This window comes from Balaenoptera physalus (genome assembly GCF_965194825.1).
Source record: "Balaenoptera physalus genome assembly, chromosome: 18".
Lineage (NCBI taxonomy): Eukaryota > Metazoa > Chordata > Mammalia > Artiodactyla > Balaenopteridae > Balaenoptera > Balaenoptera physalus.
In genome coordinates this window covers 66129987-66143823 of record NC_138899.1, presented here as the reverse complement: position 1 = coordinate 66143823, position 13837 = coordinate 66129987, and the positions used below count along the sequence as shown (strand labels likewise).

General features: G+C 37.3%; 1 protein-coding gene across 1 annotated transcript in view; it reads right to left on the bottom strand.

Annotated features, from left to right (window-relative positions):
* TPTE2 (transmembrane phosphoinositide 3-phosphatase and tensin homolog 2) overlaps nt 1-13837 on the bottom strand; it is a 96944-nt gene that overhangs the window by 65213 nt on the left and 17894 nt on the right. Inside the window, exons 4-5 of the mRNA XM_082435024.1 lie at nt 13493-13537; nt 12635-12688 (exon numbers count right to left, since the gene is read on the bottom strand). Coding sequence (XP_082291150.1) covers nt 12635-12688; nt 13493-13537 — 99 coding nt within the window. The remainder of the gene's footprint in view (nt 1-12634; nt 12689-13492; nt 13538-13837) is intronic.

Below are 13837 nucleotides of genomic sequence, written 5' to 3'. Positions count from 1 at the left end.
CAAAAACAACATCCATATATATGCTGTCTACAAGAGACCCACTTCAGACCTAGGGACACATTCAGACTGAAAGTGAGGGGACGGAAAAAGATATTCCATGCAAATGGGAATCAAAAGAAAGCTGGAGTAGCAATACTCATATCAGATAAAATAGACTTTAAAATAAAGAATGTTACAAGAGACAAGGAAGGACACTACATAATGATCAAGGGATCAATCCAAGAGTAAGATATAACAATTATAAATATATATGCACCCAACATAGGAGCACCTCAATACATAAGGCAACTGCTAACAGCTATAAAAGAGGAAATTGACAGGAACACAATAATAGTGGGGGACCTTAACACCTCACTTACACCAATGGACAGATCATCCAAACAGAAAATTAGCAAGGAAACACAAGCTTTCAATGACACAACAGACCAGACAGATTTAATTGATATTTATAGGACATTCCATCCAAAAACAGCAGATTACACTTTCTTCTCAAGTGCGCACGGAACATTCTACAGGATAGATCACATCTTGGGTCACAAATCAAGCCTCAGTAAATTTAAGAAAATTGATATCATATCAAGCATCTTTTCTGACCATAACGCTAGGAGATTAGAAATTAATTATGGGGAAAAAAAACGTAAAAAGCACAAACACATGGAGGCTAAACAATATGTTACTAAATAACCAAGAGATCACTGAAGAAATCAAAGACGAAATCAAAAAATACCTAGAGACAAATGACAATGAAAACACGATGATCCAAAACCTATGGGATGCGGCAAAAGCAGTTCTAAGAGGGAAGTTTATAGCTATACAAGCCTACCTCAAGAAACAAGAAAAATCTCAAATAAACAATCTAACCTTACACCTAAAGGAACTAGAGAAAGAAGAACAAACAAAACCCAAAGTTAGCAGAAGGAAAGAAATCATAAAGATCAGAGCAGAAATAGAAACAAAGAAAACAATAGCAAAGATCAATAAAACTAAAAGATGGTTCTTTGAGATGACAAACAAAATTGATAAACCATTAGCCAGACTCATCAAGAAAAAGAGGGAGAGGACTCAAATCAATAAAATGAGAAATGAAAAAGGAGAAGTTACAACAGACAACGCAGAAATACAAAGCATCCTAAGAGACTACTACAAGCAACTCTATGCCAATAAAATGGACAACCTGGAAGAAATGGACAAATTCTTAGAAAGGTATAACCTTCCAAGACTGAACCAGGAAGAAACAGAAAATATGAACAGACCAATCACAAGTAATGAAATTGAAACTGTGATTAAAAATCTTCCAACAAACAAAAGTCCATGACTAGATGGCTTCACAGGTGAATTCTATCAAACATTTAGAGAAGAGCTAACACCCATCCTTCTCAAACTCTTCCAAAAAATTGCAGAGGAAGGAACACTCCCAAACTCATTCTATGAGGCCACCATCACCCTGATACCAAAACCAGACAAAGACACTACAAAAAAAGAAAATTACAGACCATATCACTGATGAATATAGATGCAAAGCTCCTCAACAAAATACTAGCAAACAGAATCCAACAACACATTAAAAGGATCATACACCATAATCAAGTGGGATTTATCCCAGGGATGCAAGGATTCTTCAATATATGCAAATCAATCAGTGTGATACACCATATTAACAAACTAAAGGATAAAAACCATATGATAATCTCAACAGATGCAGAAAAAGCTTTTGACAAAATTCCACACCCATTTATGATAAAAATTCTCCAGAAAGTGGGCATAGAGGGAACCTACCTCAACATAATAAGGGCCATATATGACAAACCCACAGCAAACATCATGCTCAATGGTGAAAAACTGAAAGCATTTCCTCTCAGATCAGGAATAAGACAAGGATGTCCACTCTCGCCACTATAATTCAACATAGTTTTGGAAGTCCTAGCCACAGCCATCAGAGAAGAAAAAGAAATAAAAGGAATCCAAATTGGAAAAGAAGAAGTAAAACTGTCACTGTTTTCAGATGACATGATACTATACATAGAGAATCCTAAAGATGCCACCAGAAAACTACTAGAGCTAATCAATGAATTTGGCAAAGTTGCAGGATACAAAATTAATGCACAGAAATCTCTTGCATTCCTATACACTAATGATGAAAAATCTGAAAGAGAAATTAAGGAAACACTCCCATTTACCACTGCAACAAAAAGAATAAAATACCTAGGGAGACAAAAGACCTGTATGCAGAAAACTATAAGACACTGATGAAAGAAATTAAAGATGATACCAACAGGTGGAGAGATATACCATGTTCTTGGATTGGAAGAATGAATATTGTGAAAATGACTATAATACCCAAAGCAATCTACAGATTCAATGCAATCCCTATCAAATTACCAATGGCATTTTTTACAGAACTAGAACAAAAAAATCTTAAAATTTGTATGGAGACACAAAAGACCCCGAATAGACAAAGCAGTCTTGAGGGAAAAAAACAGAGCTGGAGGAATCAGACTCCCTGACTTCAGACTATACTACAAAGCTACAGTAATCAAGACAATATGGTACTGGCACAAAAACAGAAACATAGATAAATGGAACAGGATAGAAAGCCCAGAGATAAACCCATGCACCTATGGTCAACTAATCTATGACAAAGGAGGCAAGGATATACAATGGAGAAAAGACAGTCTTCAATAAGTGGTGCTAGGAGAACTGGACAGCTACATGTAAAAGAATGAAATTAGAACACTCCCTAACACCACACACAAAAATAAACTCAAAATGGATTAGAGACCTAAATGTAAGACCAGACACTATAAAACTCTTAGAGGAAAACATAGGAAGAACACTCTTAGACATAAATCACAGCAAGACCTTTTTTGATCCACCTCCTAGAGTAATGGAAATAAAAACAAAAATAAACAAATGGGACCTAATGAAACTTAAAATCTTTTGCAAAGCAAAGGAAACTACAAACAAGACGAAAAGACAACCCTCAGAATGGGAAAAAAATATGTGCAAATGAATCAGTGGACAAAGGATTAAATCTCCAAAATATATAAACAGCTCATGCAGCTCAATACTAAAAAAACAAACAACCCAATCCAAAAATGGTCAGAAGACCTAAATAGACATTTCTCCAAAGAGGACATACAGATGGGCAAGAAGCACATGAAAAGCTGCTCAACATCACTAGTTATTAGAGAAATGCAAATCAAAACCACAGTGAGGTATCACCTCACACCAGTTAGAATGGGCATCATCAGAAAATCTACAAACAACAAATGCTGGAGAGGGTGTGGAGAAAAGGGAACTCTCTTGCACTGTTGGTGGGAATGTAAATTGATACAGCCACTATGGAGAACAGTATGGAGGTTCCTTAAAAAACTAAAAATAGAATTACCATATGACCCAGCAATCCCACTACTGGGCATATACCCAGAGAAAACCATAATTCAAAAAGACATGTGCACTCCAATGTTCATTGCTGTGCTATTTACAATAGCCAGGTCATGGAAGCAACCTAAATGCCCATTGACAGATGAATGGATAAAGAAGATGTGGTACATATATACAATGGAATATTACTCAGCCATAAAAAGGAACGAAATTGGGTCATTTGTAGAGACGTGGATGGATCTAGAGACTGTCATACAGAGTGAAGTAAGTCAGAAAGAGAAAAACAAATATCTTATATTAACACATATATGTGGAACCTAGAAAAATGGTACAGATGAACCGGTTTGCAGGGCAGAAATAGAGACACAGATGTATGTAGAGAACAAACGTATGGACACCAAGGGGGCAAAGTGGCCGGGGGGTGGGGTGGTGGTGGTGTGATGAACTGGGCGATTGGGATTGACATGTATACACTGATGTGTATAAAATGGATGACTAATAAGAACCTGTTGTGTAAAAAAATAAATAAAATTAAATTTTAAAAAAAAAGAAAAAAAAAAGTTAATGACTCAAGAGTTAAGTACAGTTCTTTACTACTGAATCTGACCCAATGTAGAGCAGCCTTCTGGCGCGGCATTCATTTCAAGTTCAACTTCAATTTGCAAGTACACATCCCTCTTCCTCCACATAATTTCCTGCTTCTCAAGTCCCTTCATCATGCTCGGACTCCCACCCTATCATGGTTGTCTTTCCTGGCCCTCAGACACTGCAGAGTAACTGCAGGCCTGAGTCAGGGCCCCTCCATGTGATGAGGGTTTGTGGTACCAGCTTCACATGGTGAAAAGCTCTGGAGGGTCATGGACGATCTGGGTTCTACGAGCTCCATCCTTTGGCTGAAGCCTCCTCTGCTCCCTGCCCACGGCCAATTCCTCCTTGCTCCAAAAAAGTTTCTCTCCTCCCTTACCCAGCCTAGCAGAGTGTCACTCACAGCAACCAAAGGTGACAAATACTAGGATTAAGAAGACCTCCTTTATGGCCTGTTCATCCTTTTCCTACCTCAGTTCAAAAGACAAAGAATGTTACATATAGAACCTTACCAGGAGAGGACTTTAGAAACAGTATCGAGGGAATTCTGTATTCCCATGGCTGTTCCTAAAGGTGAACATCCAAATCTCAATCTCTCTGTATATGTATATTATGCACAGATGTGTGTGTGTACATATTACATACATATTTATTCATCATAGCTCACTTTGCATTGGACAGTCCTTCAGAGGACGCTGCTGTCCATTCACTCGGGGCAGTGCTAAAGGATTAAAAACAGACAAAATAAGATACCACAAGACTTCTAGACTTTTACTTTTTTAGTTCAGGTGGGCTATAATTACCCTTGAACTTATAAACTGGTTGGCTCTTAGAAAATTCACATGTAAATCAGTTATTTGGAATCTGATATCTCATTTTTCCCAGAAATGATTCTATATACATTTGTAATAAATGTTTTGACCTATCAGAAAAGTTCATGACTCAGGAATTCGCCAGTAGTATTAGGAGGAGGAAGGATTCCTCTTACGACCTGTTCCTCTTTTATCCAACTAGATCCAAAAAAGATAGAAAGTTACTAACAGGTGTTACAGTGAGAAGATTTAATATGAATGTCAAAGACACTGTATTGTCATGGATACTCCTAAGAATGAATTTGAAAATTGCACCTCTTTTTCTTCCATGGTATGTGTTTATATATGTGTTTGTGTGTTCATATTGATAAGAGTATATAAATATATGTGCATACATGTACATAAAAAACATATTTAACATTCATTTATATCTCACGTTTCATTGTTGCCATCCTTATAGGTTTCTGATGTCAATTCATTCAGGGCAGTGCTAAAAGATTGAGAAGATACATGGTTCACACACCACACGTAATTCTAGACTTACTTTTTTTCATTCAATAGCTACATTCAAATAGCTACTCTACAACTTTTGAACTGGTTGATCTTTAAAAATTCATGTATATATCACAAAACTGAGCCTGCTATGTCATTTTTATTAGAAATGAGGCCTTATATAAGGTGGTAATGATTATCTTGGGCCTGTAAGTAGTGGTAGCACACTTAGAGAAAGAAGCATCCCTTTTAATGACTTGCTCCTCTTTTTTCCAACTGGACCCACAGCAGATAGAGTTACCTACAGATCCTACTGTGACTCGACTTAGAAACAGTGTCAAACACACTCTTATTTCCATGAATGCTCCTTAGAGTAAATTTCACAAATTTCAATCTCTCTCTGTGTTGTCTGTCTGTGTGTGAGCATGTGTGTGTTTGTGTTGATAGAAATATGTATATGCATATGTATAATATATTAATTATATATATATCTTTATTCCTTTATATCTCATATTTTGCTGGTGGCTTCCTCATGTTTCTGATATCAATCAATTCATTCAGGTATGGGCTAAAGCGTTTAAAAGGTACATGGTCAGACACCACATGTAATTGACTGACTTGATTTTTGTCATTTAAATGGCTACAATTACTATATACTTATGAACTTGTTGATCTTTAAAAAACTCACGTATATAACACTAAATTGAACCTGGTATGTCATTTTCATTAAACATGAGACTTTACATGGCAGTAATTGATATCTTAGGCCTGTGAAAATAGTAATGCCTCAAGTTCCTTACTATTCCTTTAATCCGAATGGTCACAGCCTTTTGTGATGGCATTTATTTCAATTTAACTTGTTTGTAGGTACGCATCCCTCTTACTGCATCTAAATTCCTGACTCTCAAGTTCCATCACTTCCTTATTTTCACCCCTCCTGGTCATCTTTCCTGCCCCTCACACAGGGTCAACAACTGCAGGCCTGAGGCAGTGATGGCTCCAGCCACTTCCACTGCCATCATGGGTTTGGGTTTGAGGACCCTTACGTAGTGGCAGAGCTCTGGAGGGTGTGGGACAGATCCAGGGTCTGTTAGCTCCTTTCTCTTCTGCTGAGGGCTCGTCTCTTCCCAGGCCACTGCTAGCCTTCCCCTTGTTTCCAAATATGAATCTCTCCTCATTTGTCCCACATTGTAGGCTGAATACTGTCCCACCAAAATTCGTATGTTGAAGTCTTATCCCCTTTAACTCAGAATGTGACCTTATTGAAAGTAGCACTGTTGCAGAAATAATTAGTCAAGATGTGGTCCTACTGGTTGGGGGGGGTTCCTAATCCAATATGACTGATGTCCTTATACAAAAGGAAAGAATGCCATGTGAAGATGAAGGCAGAGATTGGAGCGATTGACAGCAGCCGCCAGAAGCTAGGAGAGAGGCATGGAAGAGATTCTTCCTCACAGCTCTCAGAAGATACCAACCCTGATACCAAATTCTAGCCTTGAGGATTGAGACAAATTTTTGTTGTTTAAACCACTCGATTTGCGATATTTTGTTACAGCAGCCCTAGCAAACTAATACAGCCCATTCTAGCAGAGTCTCACACGGGCAATGTGACAGGTTTCTAAGAGTTTTGGCTACTAGTCACTCAGATGGGAGTAAACCTCCCTCTTCTGATCTGTTTCTCTTTTATCCAACTAGATCAAAAACAGAATGTTACATACAGAACATGCCAACATTTTAGAAAAAGCATACAAGAAACTTAGTATTATATATCTCTGTGTGTGCATCTTTACATATCTATCTATCTATCTATAATCTCACCTTTCAGTCATGGCTTCCTTATTGGTTACAGATCTCAATTCATTCTGCTCATAGCTTAAGGATTAAAATGTACAGAAACATCATGTGATTTCACAGACTTACTTTTTTCATTCAAATTAGCTAAGTTGTAGAGAGATAAACAAATTTTCAATTATGAATTGAAAATTGCAAATTCATGTGTAATTTGGTTATTTGGAACTAAGTATTTCATTTTACCCTAGAAATGCGGCTTTACATGGTGGCAATGAAATTCCTAGGCCTGTAAAAGAATCCTTAATGGAGCAAGATTTAAAACCATTTCTTTACTTCTGAACCTAATCCCAAGGTGTAACTGGTTTTTGTGTTTGCAATTATTTCAAATTCAACTGTAGTTTGCAGGTACCATCCCTCGTACAGTATTATTAGTATTATTCACTATAGTCACCATACTGTACATTACATCCCCAGGGTGACATATTTTATAACTGGAAGTTTGTACCTTTTGACTTCCCTCACCCATTTCACCCACCCCCTACGCAGCCCTCACCCCCCATTTCTGGAAACCACCAATCTTTTCTCTTATTTATGAGCTTTTTTTTCTTTTAAGATTCCACATACAAGTGAGATCATATGATATTTATCTTTCTCTAACTTATTTCACTTAGCGTAAATGTCCACAAGTTCTACCCATGCTGTTGCAAATAGCAAGATTTCATTCTTTTTTTTATGGCTGAATATGTTCCATTGTATACATATATACCACAACTTCTTCATCCATTCATTGGTCAACGGACATGTTGTTGCCATGTCTTGGCTACTGTAAATAATGCAGTGAACACGGGGGGTGCAAATGTCTTTTCAAGTTAGTGTTTTCATTTTCTTCAGATAAATACCCAGAAGTGGAATCGCTGGATCATATGACAATTCTATTTTTAATTTTTTGAGAAATTTCCATAGTGTTTTTCATAGTGGCTGTAACAATTTACATTCCTACCAACAGTGCACAAGCGTTCCCTTCTCTCCACATCCTTGTCAACACTTGTTATTTTTTATCTTTCTGACAATGCCATTCTATACATACATATTTTTTTAATTTATTTTATTTATATTTATTTTTTTGGCTGCGTTGGGTCTTTGTTGCTGCACGCGGGTTTTCCCTAGTTGCGGCGAGCGCGGGCTACTCTTCGTTGTGGTGCACGGGCTTCTCATTGCAGTGGCTTCTCTTGTTGAGGAGCACAGGCTCTAGGCGTGTGGGCTTCAGTAGTTGTGGCACACGGGCTCAGTAGTTGTGGCTCGCGGGCTCTAGAGCGCAGGCTCAGTAGTTGTGGCACATGGGCTTAGCTGCTCCACAGCACGTGGGATTTTCCTGGACCAGGGCTTGAACCTGTGTCCCCTGCATTGGCAGGCAGATTCTTAACCACTGTGCCACCAGGGAAGCCCAACAATGCCATTCTAACAGGCATGAGGTGATATTCCTTTGTGGTTGTAAATTTTTTTTAAATAATTTATTTTTTAGAACAAGTTTAGGTTTATAGAAAAATTAAGCAGGAAATAGAGAGAGTTCCATATACCTCCTTCTCCCTACCAGTTTCTCCTATTATTAACATCTTGCATTCGTCCGGTACATCTGTTACAACTGATGAACCAATATTGATCCGTTATTGTTAACTAATGTCCATAGTTGAAACTGGTGTTCACCCTTTGTGTTGTACAGGTCTACTGATTTTGCCAAATGCATAATGCCATGTATCCACCATGACAGCATCATACTGAATTGTTGCACTGCCCTAAACATCGCCTGTGCTCTGCCCATTCATCCCTTTGCCCCCCCAATCCCGACTCCTGATATTTTTACTGTCTCTATAGTTTTACCTTTGCCACAGTGTCATATAGTTGGAATCACATAGTATGTAGCCTTTTCAGACTGATTTCTTTCACTTAGCACTTATGCATTTAAGGTTCCTCTGTTTCTCTGTATGGCTTGATAGCTCATTTCTTTTAATTGTGGAATAATTTTCCATTATATATAGCTATCACGGTTTGTTTTTCTATTCATCTATGACATCTTGGTTGCTTCCAGTTTTTGGCAATTATCAGTAAAGCTGCTAAAATATTTGTGTGCAGGTTTTTGTGTAGACAAAAGTTTCCAACGCATTTGGAGCATAATTTCTGAATCATATGGCAAGACTATATTTGGCTTTGTAAGAAATTGCCAAACCGCCTTCCAAAGTGGCTACACCATTTTGCATTGCCACCAGCAATGAATGAAATTTCCTGTTGCTCCACATCCTGACCATCATTTGGCGTGGTCAGTGTCCCAGATTTTGACCATTTTAAGAGGCATGCAACAAAATTTGTTTTAATTTGCAATTCCTGAGTGACATGTGATGTTGAGCATCTCCTCATATGCTTATTTGCCACCTGTGTATTTTCTTTGGGGAGGTGTCTGTTCAAATCTTTTGCCCATTTTTTAAATTGGATAATTCATTTCCTGATGAGTTTTAAGAGTTCTGTGTTTAATTTGGATAGCATTCCTTTATCAGATGTGTCTTTCGCAAATAATTTCTACTAGTCTGTGGCTGACTTGTCTTCTCATTCTCTTAAGATCTTTCACAAAGCAGAAGTTTTTAATTCAGATGAAGTTCAAGTTATCACTTTTTTTCTTTCGTAATCTTGATTTTGGTGTTGTATCTAAAAGTCATTACTAAACTAAAGGTCATCCAGCTTTTCTCCTGTGTTACCTTCTAGGAGTTTTAGAGATTTGCATTTTATGTTTAGGTCTGTGATATGATTTAATTTTTGTGAAGCATGTAAGATCTGTGTCTAGCTTATTTTTTGCATGTGGATGTCCAGTTGTTCCAGCATGATTTGTTGAAAAACTATCCTTTCTCTACTGTTGTACCTTTGCTCCTTCATCAAAGACCAGTTGTCTATATTTATGTTGGCCAGTTTCTGGGCTCTCTATTCTATTCCTTTGATCTATTTGTTTATTCTTTAACCATCACCACATGTCTTGATTACTGTAGCTTTACACTAAGACTTAAGTTGGGTATTGTCAGTCCTCTGACTTTACTCTTCCTCAATAGTATGTTGGCTATTCTGGGTCTTTTGCCTTCCCATATAAACTTTAGAATCAGTTTGCCAATATCCCAAAAATAACTTTCTGGGATTTTGATTCAGATTGCATTGAATCTACAATTTGAAAGAATCAACATCTTTACAATATTGAGGCTTCCTACACATGAACACAAAGTCTCTGCCATTTATTTAGTTCATTAATTTTATTCATAAGAATTTTTTAGTTTTCCTCATATAGATCTTGTACATTTTGTTGGCTAAATACTTAGGTATAAATCTATTTGGGGGGTCCTAATTTAAATGCTGTTGTCCTTCTAATTTCAAATTCCTCTTGTTCATTATTGGTGTGTGGGAAAGTGATCAGCTTTTGTATATTAAGCAATTATACAAGGTTACAGAACATAAGCTTATTAGGCCCAGAAGCTTTTTTTTTTATTATTGATTCTTTTGGATTTTCTTCATAGACAATCATGTCATCTGTGAACAAAGACATTTAACTGTTTCCATTCCAATCTGCATACTTTTATTTCCTTCTCATTGCTCATTACTATAATCCTTCTTAGGATTTACAGTATGATGTTGAAAAGGAGTGATATTGGGGGGACATCCTTGCCTTGTACCTGGTCTTCGCAGAAAAGCTTCAAGTTTCTCACCATCAAGTATGATGCTAGCTGTAGGGGTTTTATGGCTGTTCTTCATCAAGTTGAGAACGTTGCCCTCTATTCCTAGTTTGCCAAGTTTTTTTTTTTTTTTTAATCATGAATGAGTGTTAGATTTTGCCAAATGCTTTTTCTGCATCAATTTTTCTTCTTTAGCCTGTTGATGTGATGGATTACACTGACCGATTTTCAAATATTGAACTGGCCTTGCCTATCTGAGATAAATCCCACTTGGTCTGAGTAAATAATTTTTTACATACATTGTAGGATTCAATTTGCCAATATTTTGTTTAGAATGTTTGCCTCCATGTTCTGTGCTTTTATTTATTTATTTTTTGTAACGTTTTTGTCTGGTTTATGGTAATGCTGACTTCAGAGAATGAGTTAGGAAGTGTTCTCTCTGCTTTTATTCTCTGGAACAGTTTAGAAAATTGACATCATTTCTTCCTTAAATGTTTGGTGGAACGTTGACCATTGACCAGTGAAACCATCTAGGCCTAGAGTCTGTTTTGGAAAGTTTAATTATTGATTCCATTTCTTTAACAGATACAGGTCTATTCAGATGATCTAATTCCTCCTTGTATGAGTTTTGGCAGTATCTTTTAAAGCATTACTCCATTTCATGTAAGCTATCAACTTTGTGGGCTTGGAGTTGTTCATAATATTCCTTTATTATCCCTTCAATGTCCATATGATCAGTCATGATAACCCCCATTTCATTTCTGACATTAGCAATTTGTGTCTTCTGTCTCTTGTTCCTGTTAGCCTGGCCAAAGAGATATCAATTTTATTGATCTTTTCAAAGAACAAGCTTTTGGCTTTGTTGATTTTCTCTATTGTTTTCTTGCCTTCAATTTCATTGATTTCTGCTCTTTATTATCTCTTTTCTTCTGCTTTTTTTAGGTTTATATTGGTCTTTTTTCCCTTTTGTTTCCTAAGCTGGAAGCTTATTGATTTTAGATCTTTCTTTAATATATGCATTCAAGGCTGTAAATTTCCCTCCAAGCACTGCTTTTGCTGCATCCTACAAATTTTGATAGTTTGTATTTCCATTTTCATTTAGTTCAAAAGACTTTAAAATTTCTCTTGAGACTTCTACTTTGACCCACGTGTTATTGAGAAGTACACCGTTTAACCTTCAAGTACTTGGGGACTTCCGAGCTATCTTTCTGTTACTGACTTCTAGTTTAACTCCATTGTGGTCTGACAGCAAATTTTGTATGATTCCTATTCTTTTAAATTTGCTAAGGTGTGTTTTATGTCCCAGAATGTGATCTATATTGGTGAATGTTTCACATGAGCTTGAGAAGAATATATATTCCGCTCTTGTTAAATGAGCTCTTCTATAAATGTCAATTAGGTCCAGTTGATTGAAGGTGCTGTTCAGTGCCACTATATCTTTACTTTCCATAGTTTTCCCTTTTCTTCATGCATCAGTATAAACCCTATCTTCCCAATGATAAGAGATCCACCAACAGTTCCCTCCTTTCAAACTTCACACTGACTTATTCACATGAATTACCAAAGTTAACATCTTTATTACCATCATCGACCCTCAAGAATTGTTCTATTTTACTTCACTAGTATGCAGAAATTTATCATTAGTGATATTCTATATAGAATAGTGATATAATGAATTTATCTGAACAATAAGGATTCCTTGAATCTAAAAAATATAGTAAACATAACAACTCACTGCAATTATTATGTTTTTAGAAAGAATTTTAGATCATTGTCCAGAAAATTCTGCATTGCCATGGATAATCCCGAGACTAAATTTCTCCACTTCACTTCCCCTGGCCCCCCACCCCTCAATATATACCTCACCTTTCATAGGTGGCTCCGTCATAGATTCCTGATGTCAATTCATATGCGTCATTTCTAAGGAATTAAAAACACACGATCAAACTCCAAATGACTTCATAGAGTTAATTAGTTACAAGTAGTCTTCAATTTGTAAACTGGTTGAACTCTAAAAATCTACATGGAAGTTACTTATTTGGCAATCAGTATTTCAATTTTCCCAAGAAATAGGGCTTTATTAGTTGTAATGAAGACCTTAGGCCTGTCCAAGAAGACTGACAAATCTAGAAAAGTACAATTCTCGATTTCTACACCTAACTCTCATGTGTAACTGCACTGAGGTTGCATTTACTTCAAAATTCAACTTCAGCCTGTAGATCTACAAACTTCCAGCCCCTTCTAACTTCCTGATTATCCTTCCCTCCCCTGCAGCCCTACTTTCCTTGTACCATGTACTCCTTTGCTGTTCCTCAGTTTGGTTCAAAGAACAACAAGCCTGAGGCAGGGGATCTCTCCAATATGATGGTGGGTTTAGAGTTGGGACACCAGCTTTAGATGGTAGCAGAGCTCTGGAGGGTGAGGGCCAGAGCTGAGATAGAGTAGGGCTGCTCTTTTCTGCCCCATCCTTCCTCCTTTCCTGGCCCATGCTAGCAGAGACACACACACAGACATTCTGACAGTTTCCTAAGAGTTTTGGCTACTAGTTACTAAAGGTCACAAAGAGACTATGAGTAAGGATTCTCCCACTTATGACCTCTTCTTTTTTCCATCTAGACCCCAAAAGAAAGTTACCTATAGAAGCTTCCAGTCTCTTATGGAAAGAGACCTCCCTTTGCGGTCAGCACTCCCAATACCTTTCATCACCCACATCAGTCAACTCACCCCTTGTCAACGTTGTCAGAGGAGCCTAAAGAGGCATCCATAACTCTGCCAAAGAGTAAAAATCATACAAAAAATACGTCAGACAGTTTGGAAGGCAATTAGTTTCTTTTTCCCGATAGAATTTCAAGACATGAAAAGTAAAATCATGAATATGGAAAAAACGAAACAGTTTCAGAGTACAGCACTGGGCTCTCTGAGACGGCCTCTGGGCTGTGCGTGTGTTTGTGAATCCACTGGAAAGCGAGGGAAAGAAGCAAAGGAGGTGTAGCATTCATTATTAAACCTCCTTTCTCCTTCTGTATTTCGCCAACCATGCACACACTCTGGAATCAATTTGGGAAACAT